This window comes from Aethalodelphis obliquidens, unplaced genomic scaffold (genome assembly GCF_003676395.1).
Source record: "Aethalodelphis obliquidens isolate GAN/ISIS:26980383/991018 unplaced genomic scaffold, ASM367639v1 scaffold14, whole genome shotgun sequence".
Taxonomy (NCBI): domain Eukaryota; kingdom Metazoa; phylum Chordata; class Mammalia; order Artiodactyla; family Delphinidae; genus Aethalodelphis; species Aethalodelphis obliquidens.
In genome coordinates this window covers 27527883-27551865 of record NW_020837958.1, presented here as the reverse complement: position 1 = coordinate 27551865, position 23983 = coordinate 27527883, and the positions used below count along the sequence as shown (strand labels likewise).

The following is a 23983-nucleotide window of genomic DNA, read 5'->3' as shown; positions in this document are numbered from 1 at the left end:
CAAAAATCAAACTCAAATTTAATTAGAAATAGATTGACACATTTAACAAATGCTCACTGAATTTCCTCTTGTAATTTCTTCCCTCCTCTGCAAAAAAGTATGGGGGAAGAATAAGTTTCAATTTCATTTGTACATAAAATTCCAAATTTCATATTTCTGCTTCTGGAGAAAGCACCATTTTAAAATATCACTGTAGCTGATGCAAACACTAAAATATTTTGGTAAATTCTTCAAACCGTGTAGCATTAAAAAAATTTTAATACTGCTCACTTTTTTAAAAAAAGTATTTATTATAATTCATAGATTTAGGAAGTTTTCAAACATATCAAAGTACTATGAAAATATGTACCACCTCATAATGTTACAATAGTAAGAAGTAACAAGTAAATAAGGCAGGTTCAAGACAGAAGTGGGAAGTAGAAAATAACCTGGACATCCCTAGCCTCCCCATGATGTATCCTTTTTTCTCCCTCTGTAACTTACCCACTCTGCGAGGCACTCTTGCTCAGAAACTCAAGATCCTTGTGCTCCCCCTTTTAAAATGTGCTCTCAGGAAAACAGAATGTGAATTTATGCACTGAGGTAAACATGACAATAACTTGGAGTGTTACTCTTATGGGGTTATTTGCATCTTAACCTTAAGCTTCAAGAGATAACAAGAGTGGAATTTTTAGCACTGGCTAGCAGGTAGGAGTGATTTCATCGGTGCCTTTGAAAGCTCACATTAAAGTCACGTTCAACCTGTGGATAAGGTCATCACCAAAGACATACAAATACACGTAAAGTAAACCTACCAATTAGAGTTTAATCGGTACGATTTTAATTTTATAGTTCAATTCTTTTCAGCAGGGATACTTTCAAAAAAATCAAATTAAAAAATCAAATTAAGAGTTACAAAGAAAATCCTCACCAACCCCTCAAATATTAAAAAAAGAACCTCAATGATAAGCTTGCATTTTGTCTTCTTTACCTGAAGAAGACAAAACACTGCACAACCAATACAAAAAAGAAGCGGGGTGGGGGGACATGATGTTTGATGGTAGTGAAACTGGATTCCAATGCCAAACAAAAATGCTGGAGGAGAAGGGCATGAGTATAATACCGAACAATTATGGTCTAATATTTCCTGTTTGTCAATTTCAACTGTCAGCAAGGAAAATAGAGTTCATTTCTTCAGCAGAGGAATTCCAATAGTTTTTAAGTCTGAACCTTCAAACTTGGGAAGCTTTCCTCCAGGTTGCCAGCAAGGGTCTTATCAACTTCACGTAGGATTTTGAGGAAGTCTTCTACCTGTGAGTCAAACAAAAGAACCAAATAAACATAAGTAGAGGAAAAGATGTTTTAAGATACTGACTATTGTCTGTAAAAATGCTCTACCTATGTTTTCTAAACAGTCCAATGGAAAAGAAATGTGGACAGCTTGTCAGATGACAATAATAGTACTTCCTGGATGGTCTCTGAAACCTCAAGGAAATGACTAGCCCTTTCCATTTGTTTTCTTTTAAAGTAGTATTTATCCTCCTACTGGTTCCCCTTGAGGGTCCATTACCCGAGTTGTATTATCATCCTCCTTGGTGACCCACCCCCTCATTCAACCCACCCCCATACTTCATTTTCCTAAGAAAAGTTATTTTGAAATTGCCTCTAATGGTAGCAAATGCAATGTAATCTGAAGGACCATAAAAACCTACTGACTGTACCTACCTAAGAATCTTATTTTTGGTTAATATATATGCTATAACACAAAGGGGTACTATAAATTCAGTGTTGATTCCTTTCTCTTAAAATTTAAACTGTTACTCAGGCTAGTGCCACGAATCATCCAACAGTCATCTACCTGACAAAGGCATTAAGTCATGCGCATTATACACACTATCTTTTTTGACAAAGCCCTCAAAGATCAAGTGCTTACTTAAAACATTTTACTCAGTAATCTCCTGAAACTCAGCCACCTATACATTTACTCATACTCACCACAGGGTTATAGAGAGGAAGAAGGTTTTCAAATGCACAGGAACACTTCCGTTTGCTTAACTGGCCCTCCTTTAGTCCCTGAGCTACAGTCTCCTAAAACAAACAAACAAAAAGATGTGATGTCAAAAAGGAAAATTTCTAAAGCTATACCTAGTGAGTAAATACAAACCAGTATTTACAATTCCCTACTGATCCTACATGAGTTTCAAATGTCCCAAACTAAACCCACCATCATTCCTCCTTGTGTAACCCCAACATGTGCTCCACTGCAGCCCTTATTTTGGTGAAGGCACCACCAGCCACCCAGCCTGCTGCACAAACCAAAAATGTGGGGTACAGCCAAGACTTCCTCCTCTGCTGCTAGCCGCTCCCCCTAAGTGTTTAATTCTACTCTACTAAATCTCTCTCATCCCACTCCTCCTCTCCATCCACTCTTCCACTGTCTAAGCTTTCATTCTTCTTCAGATTATTCTTGAAGATCACCAGCCACACGAGCCTGTTGGTTGGTCTCCTGACTTCTAGCCTCAACTCGCTCTAATCCTCTCTCTCCATTGCTTTTGGAGTAATCTTTCTAAACAGATCACATCACTTGATGCTTAAAAAAAATCTCTAGTAGCTCCTCAGTTTCCTCAAGATTAAGTCCAAATTCCAATAAGTGGCATATCAGAATTTTCAAGACATATCTCTGGTTTATTCTCAGCCCACTTTCCACCTATATTCCTACCACATAAATATTAAGAAACATCTACATCCCTCCCTCCAAAACAACAAAAGCAACAACAAGCAATGGGAAAAATACTTGCAATGAATATGCAAAAGATACAGATATAGAATTACCCAAGGAATTCATATAAACAATCAAAATGGGTAAGTTTATAAAGCAGGAAACACAAATAATATACAAATATATGGAAACATATTCAATCTCACTAATAATAAAAATGCAAATCAAAATAAGGCACAATTTGGGGCTTCCCTGGTGGCGCAGTGGCTAAGAATCCACCTGCCAATGCAGGGGACACGGGTTCAAGCCCTGGTCCAGGAAGGTCCCACATGCCGTGGAGCAACTAAGGCCGTGTGCCACAACTACTAAACCTGCACTCTAGAGCCCATGAGCAACTACTGAGCCCGCGTGCCACAACTACTGAAGCCCACACGCCTAGAGCCTGTGCTCCGCAACAAAAAAAGCCACCGCAATGAGAAGCCCACGCACCTCAACAAAGAGTAGCCCCCACTTGCTGAAGCTAGAGGAAGCCCACACGCAGCAACGAAGACCCAACACAGCCAAAAATAAATAAATAAAACATCAAAAAATTAAATAAAAAAAACAAGGCACAATTTATCACCTGTTGAATTTTACTTGATATAAAAATTATAATATACAATAATAAGGATCAAGTAAAACCAATATTTTCACATGTCAAAAGCATTCTGGCAATATGTAGCCATTTATGCCTCAGTCAGCTTCACATTTATCATGTCGAAACCAGCAATCTAACTTCTGAAAACCTAGGCTAAGGTAATAATCCCAAATCAGGAGAAGGGAAGCAAGATAATTCACCAAAAATACAAATCACCAGAATAACTGAAGCTTGTTTTAAGGAATATTCTTCTTAAAAAAGTCAATGAATATGAATATATTCTTCATAGTTGTATTCATAAATATATTTTTCCTAAAATATATGGATAGAAAGAATATGCTCGAAGAAAGAATACGTTAATAATCCTGCACATATTCAGGAAGAATACTCCTTATAACAAGTTTACAGTAAATTTTGAAAATTGATTTTTTGGCAAATTGGGTATTAAACAAACTGGCTCTCAGTGAAAAATCTTTCAGTGTATTGATCAGGAGTCAGGAAAAGTGCTTGTAATGTTACATGAAAAGAGCAGCCTCCAAAAATTGTATATACTGGTGATAAGTATATGAAAAACACAAAAATAAATATACCAAACTACATCAGCTGTTAGTTTAAGAGTATAAACTTATGATAAGTTTTTTCTTTCTCTATTTTCCCAAATTTATGTAAAATTAAAAAATAAAAACACTAATAATAAAATTTGGAGCAGTAAGCAATCCATACTTTCTTTTACTGAAGAAAGCATTAGTACTTCTTTCCTACCTTTGTTAAAACTTGGAAAATATTAGACAGAAGTTCACATGAAATATCCTTCAAGATTTTCAAGTGGAAGTCACCCTGGGTTAAATCAGACTTTTTAGTTTCTTCTGTGTTAGACTCTGCTGAGTTCTCTGGTTTCTTCTGACAATGTTTCATATTTTGTAAGACACGAATCAGGCTGTCAATTAGAGGAAGACCTACTGTACAAACACATCAAGAGGCATGGCATCAGCCAGTTAAATTGGTTACCATTCATTCATTCATTCATTCCTGCACATGTACTGAACACCTACTATTGCTAGACACTGTATTTTAGGTATTGCAGATATGGTGGTAAACAAGATCATCAAGGCCTCAGACTTCAAGAGGCTTACACTTTTATACTCCCAAATAAGCAAATAAATAACAGATTGAAGAAGAAACCCAAAATGATGAAAAAGAATAAATATCTGAAAATATAATTCTGGAACAGCCCCTCATCCCCCAAGACTTAAATTTGAAAGTACCAGGGAAAATTGATAAGGAATAGTCAACACTGAGATATATGTTTTAAGTTATCAGATATTAAGGATTAAAAAAATGGGGGAGGGGCAGTTATAATTATATTTTGAGCCAGTTATAAAGGTAACCACTAGACCCAAAATACAACCCTTACTAAATGCCAGAAATACTCACAAAGCAAATAAATTATATATTGAGGTATTTCAATATAAATATACATAATGAAAAATATAATACGACAGCATTCAGGTCAAACATAACTATAACTACATTTAAATGAGTTTAACTCATCTATTAAAAAGAAATCAAAACACCTAAAACAAAGTATTTAGAAAGGTTGAAAAGAGTAAGATAGACAAAGGTATTAGGGGCAAATGCAAACAAAAGGAAAACAGGGGATGTGGCCTTTGTATCTGATATAAAAGGATTTAAGCCAAAAAAAAAAAAAGCATTATGGGCAAACTATAATGAATGCCTATATACCAAATAACATGCCATCAACATTCATTAAGAACTACAAATGATAAAAAGAAAAGGACAAAATATTGGCAGTAAAAAATATTAATTTTCCTCTCTTTCCACATCAAATCAAATCGATAGAAATAACTAAGGTTATGGAAGAAGTAATCAGCATAACAACTGACACCTCCAACATTTATAGTCTAGCTCAGGCCTCTCTCCTCAGCTCCAGACTAAGACTGTAAGCTCAACAGCTCCAGCTGAACACTGAGTAGACATCTCAAACTTGTCATGTTTAAAACACCACTCTTTCCTATCTTAGTAAATGGCAACTCTCCTGGACAAAAATGCCAGACATAGCTTGACTTTTCTCACCCTCCTCATCCTATCAGTCAGCAAATCCTGTTGGCATTACTTAAAAGTGATCAGAATCTGATTATTTTTCCCCACAACGGCCCCTGTTACCACCTTAATCCAAGTTATACTATCTCTTGCCTCAAGGTCACAGCAGCCTCCTAACTAGTCTCCCTTTTGTACCCTTGCCCTCCCCCTGCATTTCTCATCAACATGTCTGCCAAAGAGAGCCTATTAAAGTTGGCTCCTGTCTGTCCATCCTCTGCTTAAAACCCTCCACAGCTCCCTAACTCATTCCAAGTAAAAGGCAAAACCAGGCCCTCTACACTCTAGCCCCTGTTGCCTCTCTGGCCCCAGGTTACATTCCTCTTATCCAGGCTGAAACCGCCCCAGCCATACAGGGCTTCACTGCTCTTCCTCAAATATACCAGGCACACTTCTAATTCAGGGCTTTTACACTCGTCGTTCTCTCTGTCTGGAATGCTTTTCTCCCCAAGTATTCACATGACTCACTCCATTACTTCCCTCAGGTTTGTACTCAATGTCACCTTCTCAGTGAGGTAACATCCATAAATGCAGAGAAGACACTTGAAAACAGTCATCATTTTTTTGATTAAAAAACTCTTTATAAAATAGAAATAGATTAATACCTCCTCAAATGGTACAACATAAATAGCTTAAGCCCAAAATAGAATCATGACTAATGATGAACCTCTAGAATCATGGCCAGTAAAGTCAGGAAAAAGGCAAGGATCACCATTATTACTTAACCCCAGAGGTCCAAGGCAACCCATTAAATAAAAGAAAGAAGAGGTAAAAAAGTGATAAGACATATCTAAGTTAAACCCAAAGTAGTATTAGATAAAGTCCAAGATTACCACTGGAACAACCATTAAAAACAGTAAGAGAATTCAGTAAGGTTACTAGATGCAACATTAACATAATACACAGAAACCAACAGTCTTCACATATTCCAACAAGAATAATCAACGGAAGAAAAGATACCATAGACAACAGCAATCCATAAGATAAAATATCTAGCAATAAACCTAACAAGAAATATGTAAGATCTGTATGAAGAAAATCATAAAACATTGCTGAGAGACATAAAATAAGACTTGAACAAATGGAAAAGCACATGTTCTTGGATACTTTACAAATTTAACATGATGTCAATAAAAAAATCAGGAAGATTTTTTGGTTTTGTTTTTGGAAACTGTCAATCTAATTCAGTGTTAAAAAAAAGAATAATAACAGTCAAAAACATTCTGAAAAAGTAGAATGCAGGAGTACTAGCCCTACTAGGTATCAAAATATAAAGCTTTAATAATTAAAACACTGTGGCTACTGATACATGAATAGAGCAATGGAACTGAATAAAATATATAGGGAAATATAAAACATAGTAATGATGAAAATTCAAATCTGTGTCGGTAAACTGGTTTACTTACTTAGTAACGTTGAGACAGCTGGGTATCTGGAAAAAACTTGAAACCATACCTCACGTGTAACACCAGAATAAATTCTAGATGGTTCACGGATTTAACTGTATTAGTCATAAAAATCATTGTGAAAGACCATTTGTTTACATAGGAAAATATTCATTTATACTTATAAATGAAAAAAGTTGCCTAAAAAACAGGCAAAAAAATACGTACGGATGTGAGTGTGTAGTAGTTATCTCTGAATGATCAGATTACAAGCACTAGGCTTCCTTTTATAATTTTTTTTGTATTGGGCATGTGATGTTTTTGTATTCAAGGGGCTAAAATAGCACTAAAAAAATGGGAGAAAGAAATAAAATGAACAGCAAACACATCTGATAGACTAAAATTATACTTGCCTTTTCCTATCTTTAGATACTCCTGTTCAGCCTGTGAGGCATAGATGGCGGACAACACTGAAAAAACAGAGGCTAGCACTGTTTTCTGTTCTTGAAGTATGATGGGTGGATCATCAGACTGGCAGAATTCATGGCACACCAGGTCAAAAAGTAAATTCCAAGTGTCTTTTCCAGCATCAGGACACCGTACTTAATAAAAATGATGAAGGAAGTAGTAATTCAAAAACAGAAAACAATTAAATGAGTAACTATCATGTTTCCCCATACAACATCTTACCAATTGCTTGAATTCCATCATCCACTGTAGTCAGCAGCTGTAAGATATGCATGTAAACATCGAGCCCTTCTGGATTTTCAGAACTAAATACAAAAAGCAAAAACTCAATCAACTTTACTGTCTATGGGACTGTAATCAATCATTTATTCAACAAATATTTATCACTCTGTACTAGGCACTGCCCTATATGCTAAGGATAAAACAGGGAACAGAACAAAGTCTCTGTGTTCACCAGAGCTTACATTCTGATGGGGAAATCAGTCAAAAAACAAATATTGTGTAGTACAATCAACACACACAGGACAAGAAGTAAAAATTCTTTTTGGCCCTGTCCCATGAAAGTAACAATGCAGAAACCTATCAAGTGATACTTCACCATTCTGGCTTACTTGCATAATCAGGACAAAAAATGACTGAGACTTTTATAGAATGAATGTAAGGCTCACTGCACCAAGCACTGACAATAATGATGTACTTAAAACTTCATAGGATTATCTTAGCTCCCACGTTGAGAATACTAAAACCAGATAAGTATAATTTTTGTGATCAACAGTTTGGATTCCTAGAAACTCACAATCTTAGTTCTTCAACCACACAATTAAGTGAAAAAGATAGTGAACAATTAAAAGATGGTTCAGCAAATATTTAAGTGCCTATAGTTTGCAGGCACTATGTTAGGGGCTGGGAAAACAGAGATGTATAAAACGTCCATACCTTCATGAAATTTACTGTCTAAAATGAAAGACAATAATTAAAGGGGTAATAACAGTAAAGTAATATGAATGTAGCACTAGCAGAAGTCCAAGGTGCTAGAGGACCACAAAGCAAGCAGATTTAATTTAGTTTGGAGAATCAGGGAATGTATCATAAGAGAAATGGCTACACAGAAACCCAAAGGGGCAAAGAAATGCTGGAGGCAGAGACAACGTGGTGTGCAATGGCTTGGTTTCGAGAGAGCTTGGTTCAGTTGAAGAAATGAAGGAAATTTCATACAGTTGAAACAGAAGACAAGGAATAAGGATGGAGAATCACAGTACAGGGCCTTATAAGCCATAAAAATCTGGACCTCATCCTAAGGAAGGCAACTGAAGTGTTTGAAGCATGAAAGTGAGATGACCAGCGTACGTTCTAGAAAAACAGCTCTACAGTCTAGGCTTGGAAGGAGCTAGTCTTGAGGCTGGGAACTCAGAGAATGTTGTAGCCGTCCAGGTAAGAGACAGTGGCCTGGTGGTGGCACAGATGGAGTCCCAGAAAAAGTCAGGAAGAAGGATTGGAGGTTGACTAGCCATGGGAAAAGACTGGGATGGGGAAGTATCGGTAATGGCTTCCACGTTTCTCCCACATTATCCAAATGGAATAATGATTACATCATTTACTGAGATTGAGAATACGGAAGAAGCAGGTTTGGGGGAAAGATGATGAGTTTAATGCTCACTTGGATAAAGGACATAAAATTAAAAGGTTTTAATATGAGTTATAGGGAATTCTCTGGTGGTCCAGTGGTTAGGACTCCATGCTTCCACTGCTGAGGGCCCAGGTTCAATCCGTGGTTGGGGAACTAAGATGCCACAAGCCGCGCAGCACAGCCAAAAAAAAAAAAAAAAAAGTGGATTATAAAGCACTAAGAATGCACAGTTGACCAATAAGCAGATCAATTCATAAATTAATGTTCTAGTGACTAGCAATAAACAGCTTCAATGACCTACAACACCTAGTAATCACTCTTGGGAAGACATCAGAGCCCAAAAGCCAGTCACTTATCCAAGACTGGCACATACACACAAGGAGCAAGAAAACAAGTGATGTCTGACATTAACTGAAGAAGTTGTCACATGACCAGTGGAAAATAAAGCACAAAGAAAATCTTTTCCATTTGATATAAATTATACGAAACTGCAGAAGATTTTAAAACAGTAACCATAATTAATGCTGAACAATAGCCTACTGCTAAGTAATATTAGAACAAGTATTTTGCAACCATTATGATTCTTGCAAAGAGCAAATATATTGTTACCAATATCAGTAGTGAATCAAACCTGACACAGATCAGCTATGTGCTGCTCATCCTATTGAAAGGAAACTAAAAGGACATATCTGGGCTTCCCTGGTGGTGCAGTGGTTGAGAGTCCGCCTGCCGATGCAGGGGACGCGGGTTCGTGCCCCGGTCCAGGAAGATCCCACATGCCGCGGAGCGGCTGGGCCCGTGAGCCATGGCCGCTGAGCCTGCCCGTCCGGAGCTTGTGCTCCGCAACGGGAGAGGCCACAACAGTGAGAGGCCCACGTACCGCAAAAAAAAGACATATCTAAGGATACTTCTAGCAACTGGATTTTCCCAGAACATTTTGCACAAAAGAGTTCACCTACCGTACTTGTTTGGCAGCTTCAAGTACACAGGGCACAATTCGAAACACTGGCTGCTGTTCAGAATCTTCCTGGGGTTGGTCCAGAGGCTGAACAGCCCCATTTCTAATCCATTCCAACATTAGCTTCTCATCCAAATCAAAGAGCTTGTCCACAACCTCCCCGACCTTCACCAGCAAGTCAACTACAGAGAATAAAAGAGATATTGAAATAAGAAACAAAATTTTTAAAGTAGTAAGTCTAATTGAAATTCTTAAAACTATTCCAAGAAAGCCAAATCTTGCCAAAGCATTACTTATTCCAAGGGCAATTTGCTTACCTCCTCTGTTTAAATTTGCTTGGCTTCCGTCATTTTTACGTGGGGGATTTATCAGTATCCTGAGAGTTTGAGAAACTTCATATCCTGCATTGAAATACCTTCTCACCTAACACTTAGTCTTTAATTGACCTCCATAAATAGTTACCTGGTTTCCTAACAATTAAATATAATTTAAAAAATATTTTTTTCTACATTACATGGTGACTTACCATTTGTTGAACTTGACATGATGAAGCAAATGCTATCATAAATAGCTGGATGTTCTCGGATTCTTTCAACCCAGACAACGGCCACTTCTGTCTGGGAAAGGCAGGTAAGCAACAACCTACGTGATAAATGTGAGCTTAGTATCTATCTTTCTAAAACAGTGAAGGAAGTTCAAGAGTGAAAGAGCAACTCTATTTTCCGAGTTTCCCTTAGGGGTAAGTATATAGAAACCATAAAAAGAAGAGAGCATACCTGCTTGTTTCCAGCAGAGTAGGAGGGTCTGAATCACACAAACAGTACAATAGTACCTGGCTACAAAAACAAAATGTCAACCCAATATGCCTCACTTCTCTCATTTCAAATATCCAAGCCAAAAAATCTGGACCTCAACCTTAACTTTTATTTATAAAAACTTAAATAAGTTTTTATTTAACTTTTTAAACATTTTAATTGTGAAATATAGCATATACACATAAAAACCTGTAAGATACAAATCTATACTTAGTGAATAATTATAAAGCAAGAAAAAGAACAGAGCTGCATCTCTGTAGCCCTTGTGTGTCCCTTACAAATCACAATTCTCTTTCCCACCTAGAAATGACTACTATCCAGACTTATCCAGCAATCATTTTCTTGGCTTACTCTATAGTTCATTTTATATATCTTGGTTTTGAACTTTGTATGAAAGAAATTATATTGTATGTATTCTTTTGAGTCTGAGTTCTTTGGCCCAACACCATGTCTTTAAGATCTACCCATCTTGTTCCAGTAGCTGCAGATTCATTGCTGCAGAACATTTCATTGTATGAATATAACACCATTTATTCTTCCAGCCTACTACTGATGAACATTTGGGTTGATTCCAATTTGGGGGTTTCAAGCAATAGTCTTATAATACTTTTCATATGAGTATACTGATATACGTGTGCACGGTTTCTCTTACCATATACCTATGAGTGACATCACTGGGTCACCGCATATGTGTACCTTCTGATATGACTAGGTAATGCCCAACTGTTCCAAAGTGGTTGAGCAAATTTATATCTCATCAGCAATGTATACTGTTTCATATTAATTTTAAGATATGCATTTAATTAAGTTCATAAAACTTGTCAATATTACTCATTCACAGATTTTTAATAGGGATCACTAGAGACCAAACATAATCCTGAGTCACTTATTGCATGAATGATTATACGTTACGGAAGAATAAATACTTTAAACTAGGATCTTAAAGTCCTTTCACACCTAGAAGAGGTAATAACCTCTATTTTAGAGCCCCAGGTACTTGAATCTTGTGTTAAACCCTACAGCCCTTGTTGAAAATAACCGCCTAGAAGAGTTTTCTCAACCTATTGTGGACACAAATTTCTTTGAGATTCTGATTAACAGCCATAAACCCTCTGCCTAGAAAATGAATATACTCATAAAATGTAGCATATAATTCCAGGGTGTTCTCAGACCTCTTAAAATAACCACCGGGGTTTCCACCTTAGAAATCCTCTGCCCAAAACTTCCTACATGTAGAAGAGAACTGGCCTCCAAGCAGAAGTATGAGAGCGTTTGAATCACAGGGGCCACGCTGTACCCTCTAGTCTCTTGGCAAGTCCCCCATCACCACCATCTAAGTCAGAACTGACTTGTTGACCAGTGTCAGGGTGACACTGGTCAACAAGTCTAGTTTTTCCAGACTCTAGCTCTGAGACTTTGGATTCCCTGAGCCTAAACTGTTTTGGACTCTGGTCAGGTGCCTCCATCTCCAAGCTCTGCCCCACTGGTTCTTATCCCATGTGGTTTACCACCTGCTGACGATTCAGGCCCCTTGGCAACCAATACAGAAAACAGGCCTAAATCCTGAACCATGTCCATAAATAGCACGCAAGTCCCCAGCCATCATCAACACACAATGAAGTTCCTGGAGACTGCTCATCAGGAGAAAGGAAGTACTACATTTCATAATGTTTCCCTATCTGTCCTATGTATTAGGATTTCCTTAGGGATATAAAATATGAACCTATTTTTTAAAAACATAATTATTATGTAATAAAACTTACCCAAGATTTTTATCACTGCTGATGGACACACATATCTCCTGGAAACAGGCCATATTACCTAAAATTCCCACACAGATTTCCTGCCAAATCAAATTTCACAGGTCACAGTCGCTCTGAGGTAAAAGACACATATACAAAAATAACAACTTGAAAAAAAAACTTTCACTGAGCCAAGTTTGGGGAGAGAAAAGAAGGAGAGGCAGCATACAGAAGTATACTGTCTGCATCCTAATTTGACAAGTTTCCAGTAGTATTTGAGAGGAGATGAAAGACATAAGAAAAAGAAAGATCCAAGGCAGGCAGGAGTTACGGAATAAGAAATCTTATGGATGAACTGAGTCATAAATGATTGGTAGGATTTAGATATACAAACAAGAAGACAGACATTCAAACACGGGGAAAAGTATCAGCAAAGGCAGGAAGGGACTAATGTAGAGTGGACAAAGGCTAATACAGAAAGCTGCCCGTATCAGTACACAGTTATTAGTAGCACACAGTGGGAGGAGAGCATGAGATAAAGACAGCAGGTAAAAAGGATCAGGATTAAGGGCCCTAAATGCCTACTTAATTTAGTAGGTTATTTGGAGACATGAAGGTCCTCAAGGAAGGGGTCAACATACTGCAATGTTATTTTAGGTAGATTATTCTGGAAGCAAAATGATAGTGAAAAAACTTTAAAAGAAGTTCATAACCTCAGTAGTAACAGCTAATGTTTATTTAGCACTTACTACACCCAGGCACTACCCTAAGCACTTTCCACATAACATTTCATACAATAATTTATGAGGTATGTACCATTATTATCCCCATTTTTCAGATGAGGAAACCAAATCACAGAGAAGTTAAACAACTTGCTGAAGATCTCCAACTAGGAAATAACACAGCTCCAGAGCCTGAGCATTTCACCATATCACACTGCATCTCTGAAATCAAGTAAAGGAAGATGAGGGTGGTGATGGCAGGCATGGAAAGGAATCACGCTGAGAAAGACTCAAGGTGAAAGCAGAATAATTTGATGGGAGTAAAGGGAGAAAGCAGTTGAACATAACTCCTAGGTTTCCAGTTGTTTCATTTCTCCAGTAGGAGAGATTGGTTCCATTGACAAAAAAATTGGAAAAGAAAGCATAGGAAAGAACACAATGAGTTCAGTTAGGATAGTGTTTCCAAACTTGCTCAAACACAAATATCACTCAGGGAGTGTGTTAAAAATACCAATTTCCAAGTCCCATCTCAGAGCTACTGAATCAGAATCTCCAGGGTACAGTCCGGGAAGTTGTTTACCAAGCACATCATATGATTTATATGATTGGATAAGTACGACAAACACTGAGTTAGGACATACGGACTTTTGGATTGGAAAATGCAACATGCAAATAAAGAATGCCTCAAGAAAGTTAGAGATATAGCACCTGAAATCAGAAAGGAGGTCGTAGCTTTGATCCCACAGGGAAGATTTACCCCCAAAGGTGTAAAGAGTGGATGAACTCACCAAGGAAGTGAATATAAAGAGGACAAGGGATCTGAGTCTACACCTTAAAAGGAGTCCACACTCAGCACAGGAAGAAAGTATCAATAAAAAGTCAAAAAAAAAAAGTAACAGAGAAGTGACTGGACAGGTTAGAGACCAGGAGAGTGAGGTGGCACCAAAGCTATAGGAGTAAAGAGTTTCAGTAAAATGTGGGTGGTCAAATGTTGGGAAAAGAGTAAAAGAGAATAGGGCCAGAAGAGATACACATACATTTCCCCTAAAAACTAAAGAGGGAATAATTGAACTTCCAATCAAAGATCAAGTTTTTCAGTCTCAGCTACTCACTGAAATAACCTGGGGGGACTTTAAAAGCTGTCTGGAGTCCCACACTTGGAGAGACTATTTTAATCGATCTGAGAATGGCCTGACTTGGGATTTATAAAAGTTCCCTAGGGCAAAGCTTCTCAAAGCTTCTCAAAGTTTGGGCCTTGGTGCTGGTCAAAACCATATGGTCAAAACCATAACATCACTGCAAACTTGTTAGAACTCCTCAATCCTACCCCATCAGAAACTCTGGGGGTGGATTCAGTAATCAGTGATTCTGGGACATACTGAAGTTGGAAAGCCCACATCCTAGGTGATTCTAACTTGTGGCCACAGCTGAGAATCGCTGTCACAGACAGGCTATGGTTCACAGACATATATAATAATAGGACTAACTCCTGAAAGGAGCAATTCTTATTTTCTTAAAATTAGCTTATTTTTTTTAAGTACTAATCGTGAGTCAGTGTACCTAAGTTAGAAAACTCCAGGAGAAAATCATATAACTGTCAAATCTTTATATTAACATAACAACTCAAGGAAAAAGTGGTTCATTGGTTCATGAGGCCCCAACTCAGGTGGAGCATTGTACTTAAATAAAATTTTAATTCAACATTCAATTTGTAAAAATATACTACAGAATTCTTCACTTCATAATTTCAAACAAAGAGAGACACTACAGTACAGTGGTTACACTGAAGTAAGGCAGGCTAGGCTCAAATCCCAGCTCCATTCTTTCCTAGTTGTATGACCCTGGACAAATTTCTTAACCTGAGACTTAGTTTGTTTACTTACAAAGTAGAGATAAATGCTTACCTCATAGAGTAGTAAAATGAAATACTAAGTAAATAGCAGTTATTCATGATTATAATTACTTAATAAATATTTGCTATTTAATCACTCACAATATACCTAGCAGATGTCAACCTAAATGGCACTAAAGCATAGAAGACTTAATGAGAAGTACAGAATTGTTTTGGTGCATTCACTATCATCACTGGCCACTGAGAGCTTACTTATTTAGGAAGGCTTGGAAGTAAAGTACCATCTTGGAAAAATAGATGTGAATATTGAGAGGGGATGGAAGGCATACAAAGGAAGGCACGGAGATGGCAACAATCATAGTAAGCTCCTGAGGTGAGGAGTAGACAGGCCATGCTAAATTAGAAGACTATCTGGAGGGTACATTTTATGCTAGAAAGACGAACTGGATTCAGATTGTGAAGAGTCCTGAGCAATAGGCTGAGCTTAAGCAATAGAGGATTTTATGACTTTAAAAAAAAAAAAAGCAATAAACTGAGAAATGGGTGGTCTGGGCATTGTTCCCTGTTCAGCCACATATTAGTGGCATAATGATGATTAGGACTATCTAGTGTCCATAGCTGTTAAATTAAAGTATTGATCTCCCTGGTCCAGCCCAAATCTAAAATTCTATGACTCTAATAATTTTAAATAGTATATTACTTAGTACCTGGTAATGTTCAATAAACATCTGCAGACTCATTTGTAGCCATCAAGAACATTAAAGTGAGAAAAATGAAAGACTATCCAGCACTATCTGCTGTTACTGCTCCAAAGAGGCAGCTTTAGAAATGCACATACTTACTCTTAATCGAGGACATTTGGATTTGGCCAATATTCCCATAAATATGTCAGGAACATTAAATTCGTGGAGAAACAAAGCCACATCCTGAAAATAAAAATGATTATTAACTTGGATGCTGAATATTCCTCCTTAAACACCATAGCTCAGGCAACCATAAAAAAATAATAATAATTCCATATATACCTCCTTTCAAGCACAAGGAAAAAAATCCCACAAGGTTAGGAATTGTGTCAATAGACAAAAGTAATGTTAGTGCTGTGGTATCTGGTCTCAAGGCAATGGAACAATCCCATAAACAAATCTGAACTAACTGTGATATTCCAAAGGACTGTCCTCCTTTTACTGCCTTGTATGTATTTATCTTAATGATCTTTCTACCCACCAGGAATTCTCTTTAACTCATTCAAGCACATTTGCTGATTACCAGGTATCATGCTAGAAGACAGGGTAAGGGAAAAAAGTAAAAGTCATAATTTCTGTCTTCTAAGAGCTTAAAACTTGATAGAGAAAACAGATTAAAAACCCCTATTGGGTTATGTCCAAAACCAGAACTTTTGTTTGCAAAATCCTCAACAGAAAAAAATTCTGATCACAATGTAACTGTGACAGCTTCACATCTTCCTAGAGAGTTTGCCCGGTCCCCAGTGCCTAAAGGGACACACCACACAGGTGAATGAACCTGGAGTGGACACGTGGCCCAATCTCGCTAGAAATGTGGGCTCCAAAACTAAATCAGTTAGCTGTGGAGATTTGCGTTGTAAAATGTCTAGATAAAATTAAGTTTCTGGCTGTCTACTGCCTCGTATTTTCACCAAAGTTGAGGTGTGTATTCGCAATACCTTAACTTAGAACACAGGCTATAAGTCTCACGTGAAAAATGCCCTTCGAAGGGCTCTCAAAGAGAGAGGAAGTAATCCTTCAGAGCAGCTGAAATTGGGGTAACCTGCATGACTGTTGACTGGAAGAGATATACTGCACTTATTAAGAGATCATGGTCAGAGAGAATATTTCAAAGACATACTCCAAATTAAAAGTCAAAGCAGCAGGTGCTCTCCATTCTAAGTGATCAAGCTGTCTGTCATGTGGGCAACTCTTTGTAGCATGCAGCGATTTATTTATTTAATGACAGTTAATAATTCCTGGAGTAGCAGGAATAATATCAATAATTAGGTAGCCTAATAATACCAATGCCAATAATAACAATAATGGCAATTAACATTTATTGAACAAGTATTAAATGCCAGGGCCAGTGAAGTGGTTTGCATGCTATCTCACTTAATTCTCAAACAACCCTATGAAGTAATTATTATTAACCCCATTACACTGCAGTTTTAAAAGGTTAAGCAACCTGCCCAAGACTGTACAATCAGTAGGAGAACACAGCCAGAATTTGAACCCAGATGAGTCTGGTCAAATCCACACTCTTAACCAGCACACCATAGTAACTGTCAGGTATTCATCCATTGATTACCTCTTCATAAAACATTTACTGAAAAACCTGAGTAATAAGCACTGTTTCAGGCTCTGGGGACACATCAGTGAATAAGATAGGTAAAGTCTCAGTGGAGTTTTCATTCTAGAGGGATGAACAAACAAACATATAAACAACTAAACTACATAAATCCTAAGTGCTACAAAGAAGATAAACAAGATGGTGTGTGCTAGAAATGAAGACTAGGGGGGCTACTCTAGATATATCAGAGAAAGTATCTCTGAAGACGTGACATTAAGCTTTTAAGAGGAGGAACTTAAATCCATCAGAGGACACAGGCTCAAAACAATCACTGAATAACAGGATAAGTGTTATGTAATAGAATGAACAGGTTCCATGAGAGCACAGAAAAGAGAGGAATCCTGCCTGGAGTGTCTGGGGAGGCATCACAGGGGAGGTGACATTTGAGGTGGGCCATAAAAGGTGGGAAAGATCTTGCAGGTGGAGGACATTCCATGCAGAGTGGCACGAACAGAGCATGAGTACATGAAAATGCAGGAAGCACCTGGAACTCTCTGGTCCTGCTGAAGCACTGAGTGGCAGGTGATGTGTGAGATGTAGTCTCATTGGAGGGAATTTATGCCAGTGAATCAGTGGGCAGCTCAGTTCTCTAGAGGTGCTTCAAGAGCTACCATAAGAGGACAAAGAGGAAGCCAAGAGCATGACCCTGCCTCCACGGACAATCTCATTCAAACAGCAGCTCTAGTTTACCTATTTGATATTTGAGGATTTCACACTAAGATTTTATTTGAAAAACAGGTTGTTTCTTTTAAAAAATGTTTTAAAACCCCAGCTTCTTAATAACTGTAGAAAAAGTATAGAGAAGATGAACAATACTCTCAACCAACTTGATCAAATTGACATTTACAGGACACTCCCACCAGCAGCAGGAGCACACACGTTCTTTTTAAGTGAACACGGAACATTTACCAAGACAGACCAAGGTCTATAAAATCAATTGTATACTATATACTATCTATATACTATCAATGTATATCTATATACTGAAATTTTTAAAAAATACTATTTACAATAGCTCCCCAAAATATGAAATACTGACAAAAGATGTGAAAGACCTAAATACTAAAAACTACGTAACTTTGCTGAAGAAATTAGAGAAGACCTAAACAAATGGAGCGACAGAACTTGTTCATGGGTCAAAAGACTCATTATTGTTAATTTATCAATTCTTTTCCTAAATGATCAATAAATTGAACTCAATCTCAGTCAAAATCCTAGAAGGCTTTTTGTAGAAATTGACAAATTGATTCTAAAATTAATTTGGAAATACAAAGGACATAGGACAACCAAAACAACTTTGAAAAAGAACAGAGTTGGAGATTAACACTACCTAATTTCAAGATTTATTACAAAGCTACAGTAATCAAAACAATGTGGTATTGGCAAAAAGATACAAATAGATCAATGGAACAGAACAGAGTCCAGAAATAGACTCATGTGTATATGTACGGATAACTGATTTTTGACAAAGGTGCAAAGGTAATTCAGTGGAGAAAGAATAGTCTTTTAAACACACTAACTAGAACTGGTTATCCGTAGGCAAAAAAAAGTGAAATTCAGTTCATACCTTGCATCAAACACAAAAATTAAGTCAAAATGGATCACAGACCTATAAGTAAAACCTAAAATCATAAAACTTACAGGAAAAAAAAACACAACACAATTAAAAAGTGGGCAAAAGATTTAAACAGCCCCTTGCACTAAAGAAAATACACAGATTGCAAATAAGCACAGGAAAATATGGTCACTGTTATTAGTAATTAGGGAGATCTAAATCATAATTACAGTGAGAATCACAACAGTCTTATTAGAATGGCTGAAATTAAAAAGACTAACCATACCAAGTGTTGCTAAGGATGAGAAGAAATTGGAACTGGACTGTATCTCATACACCGCTGGTGGCAACGTGAAGTGTAAAAAACACTTTGGAAAATAATTTGATCTTTTCTTTATAAGTTAAACATACACCTACCATATAATCCAGCCACACTACTCTAGGTACTCACCCAAGAGAAAGGAAAACATCTATCCATACATACTTATACACAGACATTCACAGAAGCTTTATTTGTAATAAACTGTAAACAACTCAAATATCCATCAAAGAATCAATCATGGTATACACATATAATGGAATACCATTCAGCAATAAAAAGTAATAAACTTAAAATATACACAACAACATGGATGAATCTAAAATACTGATGCTGAGTGAAAGAGCCAGACTCATCCGAAAAAAGAATGCAATCCCATTTATACAAAACTCTAGAAAATGCAAACTACTCTGAAGTGACAGAAAGCCCATCAGCAGTTGCCTGGAGAGGGTAGAAGCAGGGAGGGGTGAGATACTGGGATTACCCTTAAGGGCATAAAGAAATTTTTGGGGCTGACAGACATGCTCTCTGTCTTAATTATGGTGATGGTTTCATGCGCAAATACATACATTAAAATTTTTCTAATTGTACACTTTAAAGATGTGCAGTTTTTACACTTCAATTATACCTCAAAATATATGCAGGTTTTTTTGTGTCAATAATATCTCATAAAGCTGCTTTAAAAAATGGTTGAAGACAATGAGTAGCCATTGACAAATTTTAAGAGAGAATTTTAATATGAGTAAATCTGTGTTTTAGGAAAAAGATACCTTGGGTAGCAATGTGGAGGACAGAGGGAGGTGAAAGAGACTAACACAAGGATTTTAATCAGAAATCTACTGCAAAAGTCCAAGTAATAAAATGAGAGATTATGTAAGTCAACCTCTTTTTTTGTCCCTTTTCTTACCTGTAAAATAAGGATACTACCTATATCACAGGGTTACTGTGAAGAGCAGGTAGAATGCTTTCAAGCTACAGAGTACAACACAAAATGTTAAAATATTATTGCAATTATATACATGTAATTCCTTCTTGTCCCTTTCTTCTAGTTTAATTGTGGTACCTCAGTGGTCTCCTAACTCCTAACCTGCTCTCAAATATAAGGCCAGTGTTCTTTTTAGGTAGATAAGTATCAGAACTTTCCTGGGCTACAAGCATTCCAGCATTCATAAGAACTATCTACATAGCCCAAATCTAATGACACTCAGATTTTCTGCCTTCAAAGACAAAAGTTGAGCATTTACAGCTCCTGGGACCTCATCCCTGTACCATAAATAGGAGTGACTACAGACATTAAAGTTTTTCCCCAGAGACTTAAGGACTGAACCTAAAAAAAAAAAAAAAAAAAAATCCATTCACTACCTCCTTACCCAACAGTCTTTTCACTTCCATTTCCAACCCCATACCTCATCCATTGACATATCCCACACTCTGCAAATTTCATTCTCCATTTCTTCATCAAGCTCCATCTGCTGCTCCTCATGATCTGAGCTGGATTTGGAGTTTTCAGGGCTAACAATCTTCAGAAACACAAAGGAAGGAGATGAATAAAGGCTGTCCACAGTACTCCTCAAGTAATATTACCCCATAATCATTTAGAGGTCACAACAAAAAAAAGGGGGAATTCCCTGGAGGTCCAGTGGTTAGGACTCCGAGTTTCCACTGCAGCAGGCACGGGTTCATTCCCTGGTCGGGGAACTAAGACCCCGCATGTCACCCGGTGCCGCCAAAAAAAGGAAATTAGTACCTTGGGTACCTTGGGTAAACACTACTGCTAGGCACTGGGTAGAAATACAAAGATAAACAAGATTTAATCCCTTACTTCCAAGTAGTTTAGGATCCAGTGGGGAAAAGACATATAAACTGATAATCACAACAGAAAAAGCTAAGTGATCCAACTGAATTGTGGACAAAGAGCTGTGAGAACAAAAATGATGGACCCATGACCTACGTCTGGGAGAAGTTTTCCCCAACTTCTCTTAGGAGGTGATACTGAAGCTAAATCTTTGAGAAGTAATCGAAGTTTGTCATGTGAAGAAGGGAGAAGAGCATACAGAAGAAAATACAAGAGTTCAGAGTTAAGAAAGGGCCTAGCATGTGTGCGGAATGGTAAGCAGTTTAGCGTGTCATGGGCAGATGAAGCTGGAAAAGTTGCAAAGATTCCTGGATTCCAAGCTAAGAAATATGTATTTTTCTCCTGTAGGCAAAGGTAACTCTGAGGAGTTCCCATAGACGGCTTTTTTTTTTTTTTTAAGATTATTCTCGCAGCTGTGTAGAAGGTGGAGTGGAGAGGACAGTGATTGGAAGTAGGAAAAAAGTTAGGGAAACATAAGAACGTTCATATTTACTGAGAGGCTCCTATGAGGCAAACACTATAGTAAGCACTCTATGGCTATTATAATCTTATACAATCTACGCAATAACTCTATATACAATAATATAAATATTATCCCACTTTATAGAAACTGAGAAAGAAATCGGTTAGGCGATTTGCCCAAAGTCACGCTGGGCAAGCCGCGCTGTTGACAACAGGGCTGTTTGACTGCAAAATCACCATTTATTCTACTACAACGAAAGTCCTCGAAACAGATCAATTAGGACCTGGGCTTCAGAAACGAAAGTGGGAATGAGGGGCAGAAACTGGTCACGTATTTTTGGAAAATTTTCAAAAGTAAAACATTTTAATTAGAAGCATTCCAGCATCCCTGCCATTACACTTCCCTCTGTGTTGAGGGGCACAGGGAGCGGCGCACGGCAGTTTTAGGGTCCGGGAGACAGCAAGGACGCAAAGGGTGAGACCTGGCCGCTGGGGCCTGGGGAGGGGGTCGCCGTGGGGACGGCGGCTCCCCCGGCAGTAGAGGGCTGCCAGAGGCGGGGTGGGGGTCTGGGGGAACGTACAGGGAGCCCACGCGAGGCACGAGTTTCCGCACCTGCATGAGCCCGGTCAGGACGCCGAAGAGCCAGTGCTTGCTGTAGACCGTGCTGCCTATGCAGTCCCCCACGGCCGCCGCCTCCTCCTCCTCCTCCTCCCGACTCCGCAGCGGCGGAGAGGGATTGCGGTCCATGACTCGGCCTCCTCCGGCGCGCGAGAGCAGCTCCGGAAGCCGCCGGAGGAGGAGAGAGGCCTCCAGGCGCCAAGAGGGCACGGCGCGGCTCCCGCCACAGCGCCCCCTGCTGCCCGGAGCCCTGACAGCCCGAGCGCCCGAGCAATATGCCCATCAGACTAGGGAGCCCAGTTGTCTTGACTTACCCAACGCTCTACCCAGGACCGCAGCGCGGTTATATTCATAATTGTTATTTGTCACCCTCACTGGACCAGATATTCCATCTCTCCAAGAGCCCTTAGTCTGATTGGAAGGGACGGGGGGTGCGGGCATGGAACAGGACAATGTCTCTAGTACAGACGTGAAGCTATCGGACCTCTGACCTCGGGGCACACTTGCCATTCTTAAAGGCATCATTTCTCTCCCAGGTGTAGTCGGAATCCTGGAAAAGACGAAAGTCACCAGGAAGAACGTTAGTATTACTGTGTTTTCAGTTCCTGTGTTTTCAGTTCCTTCTTCTATTTAGTTTGATGGCACTCAACATCAGACCCAACGCTCCACCAAACCCCACAGCAAAAATTTTAGAACACCACTTTAATGAAATGAAATTTATAGATGATATAACTTACCTCAACATGTAATTCCGATAATACCAATATGATTCCCTTACAGAAAGGAAAAATAAAATATGTATTTTCATGTTTTAAATGCTCCGGCACAACTGTACTAGAAGATGTAACAAAGATCTCCGATTTTGGCACATACACATCAAATTACTGTGAGCCCCACATTTACAAATGCAGAACGACATAGGTGTGGTTCCTCAGGGACCTTGCTTCTCAAAATCATGAACAGATGATGGTAAAATTTCTAACAAAATAAAGTTCCAATTGACACAGCAATTGCACTTATGGAAATTTTTAAGGTATATTAAAACAGGACAAAAAATACTGTGTGTTAACACATAGAATACAACTAGACCCTAGGCTCAAATAATTATAAACATTTTTTCACCATTTGTGCAGGGGCAGACCCAGGTTTTGTGGGGCCTGAATTATGCAATTTCAGAAGCCCCTTTTAGGGGAAACAGTACAAAATTACAAATATTAAATTTGTTACAATAGGAAATATTTATTTAGAATGGGAAAAAAGAAATCACAGTAAATCACCAATTTTAAGAAACCAACAAATACCTTAAAATGAAATCCAGAAAATATGCAACTTACTTTTATTAGTAAGTAGCCTGACACACTTCTACAATCCTTTTTCTTTTTTTAGTAGACTTTATTTTTGGAGCAGTTTTAGCCACAGCAGTATTAAGCAGAAGGTACAGAGATTTCCCTTAGAACCCTTGCCCCCATTATACATAGCCTCTACCATTATCAACATTCCCCACCAGATACAATGTACAACATTTGATGCAACTGACAAACCTACATTGGTGCATCATTATCACCCAGAGTCCATAGTTTACATTAGGGTTACTCTTGGTGGTGTACATTCTATGGCTCTGGAAATTTATAATGGCAGATATCTACCATTATAGTATCATACAGAGTAGTTAGTTTCACTGCCCTAAAAAATCCTCTGTGCTCTGCCTATTTACAACCCTTTTTTAATATACTTTTTGCTGACGTTTCTTTGATCATTTTTTTATATAACAGTGACCTTGTAAGAACAGTTTCTGT

General features: G+C 38.1%; 1 protein-coding gene across 5 annotated transcripts; it reads right to left on the bottom strand.

The window, feature by feature from the left end:
• Positions 1-266: 266 nt before the first annotated feature.
• On the bottom strand, positions 267-22361 carry SAAL1 (serum amyloid A like 1). Of its 5 annotated transcripts, none has more exons than XM_027115252.1 (12): positions 22182-22361; positions 20658-20771; positions 15865-15948; positions 12470-12549; positions 10668-10727; positions 10418-10533; positions 9893-10073; positions 7529-7611; positions 7252-7440; positions 4098-4294; positions 1975-2067; positions 267-1290 (listed from the first exon to the last, which is right to left on the bottom strand). In XM_027115252.1, the coding sequence occupies exons 1-12, from the start codon at positions 22314-22316 to the stop codon at positions 1198-1200; spliced, it is 1425 nt and encodes a 474-aa protein (XP_026971053.1). In that variant the 5' UTR covers positions 22317-22361; the 3' UTR covers positions 267-1197. The 5 variants fall into 5 exon arrangements, with proteins under 5 accessions (XP_026971053.1, XP_026971054.1, XP_026971057.1 ...); XM_027115253.1 differs by having other exon boundaries at positions 4098-4291; positions 22182-22350; XM_027115256.1 differs by lacking the exon at positions 7252-7440 and having other exon boundaries at positions 22182-22350.
• Between the last annotated feature and the right edge of the window lie 1622 nt (positions 22362-23983).

What these genes read in the sequence shown, in the direction of transcription:
- SAAL1 (XM_027115252.1), bottom strand. Translation starts at nt 22,316, where the DNA reads ATGGACCGCAATCCCTCTCCGCCGCTGCGGAGTCGGGAGGAGGAGGAG. An exon ending in TCCTGACCGGGCTCATGCAG is followed by an intron (nt 20,772 to 22,181) that starts GTGCGGAAACTC and finishes GTGTTTCTGAAG; the next exon opens with ATTGTTAGCCCTGAAAACTC. An exon ending in AGCAGTGATAAAAATCTTGG is followed by an intron (nt 10,728 to 12,469) that starts GTAAGTTTTATT and finishes TTGTTTTTGTAG; the next exon opens with CCAGGTACTATTGTACTGTT.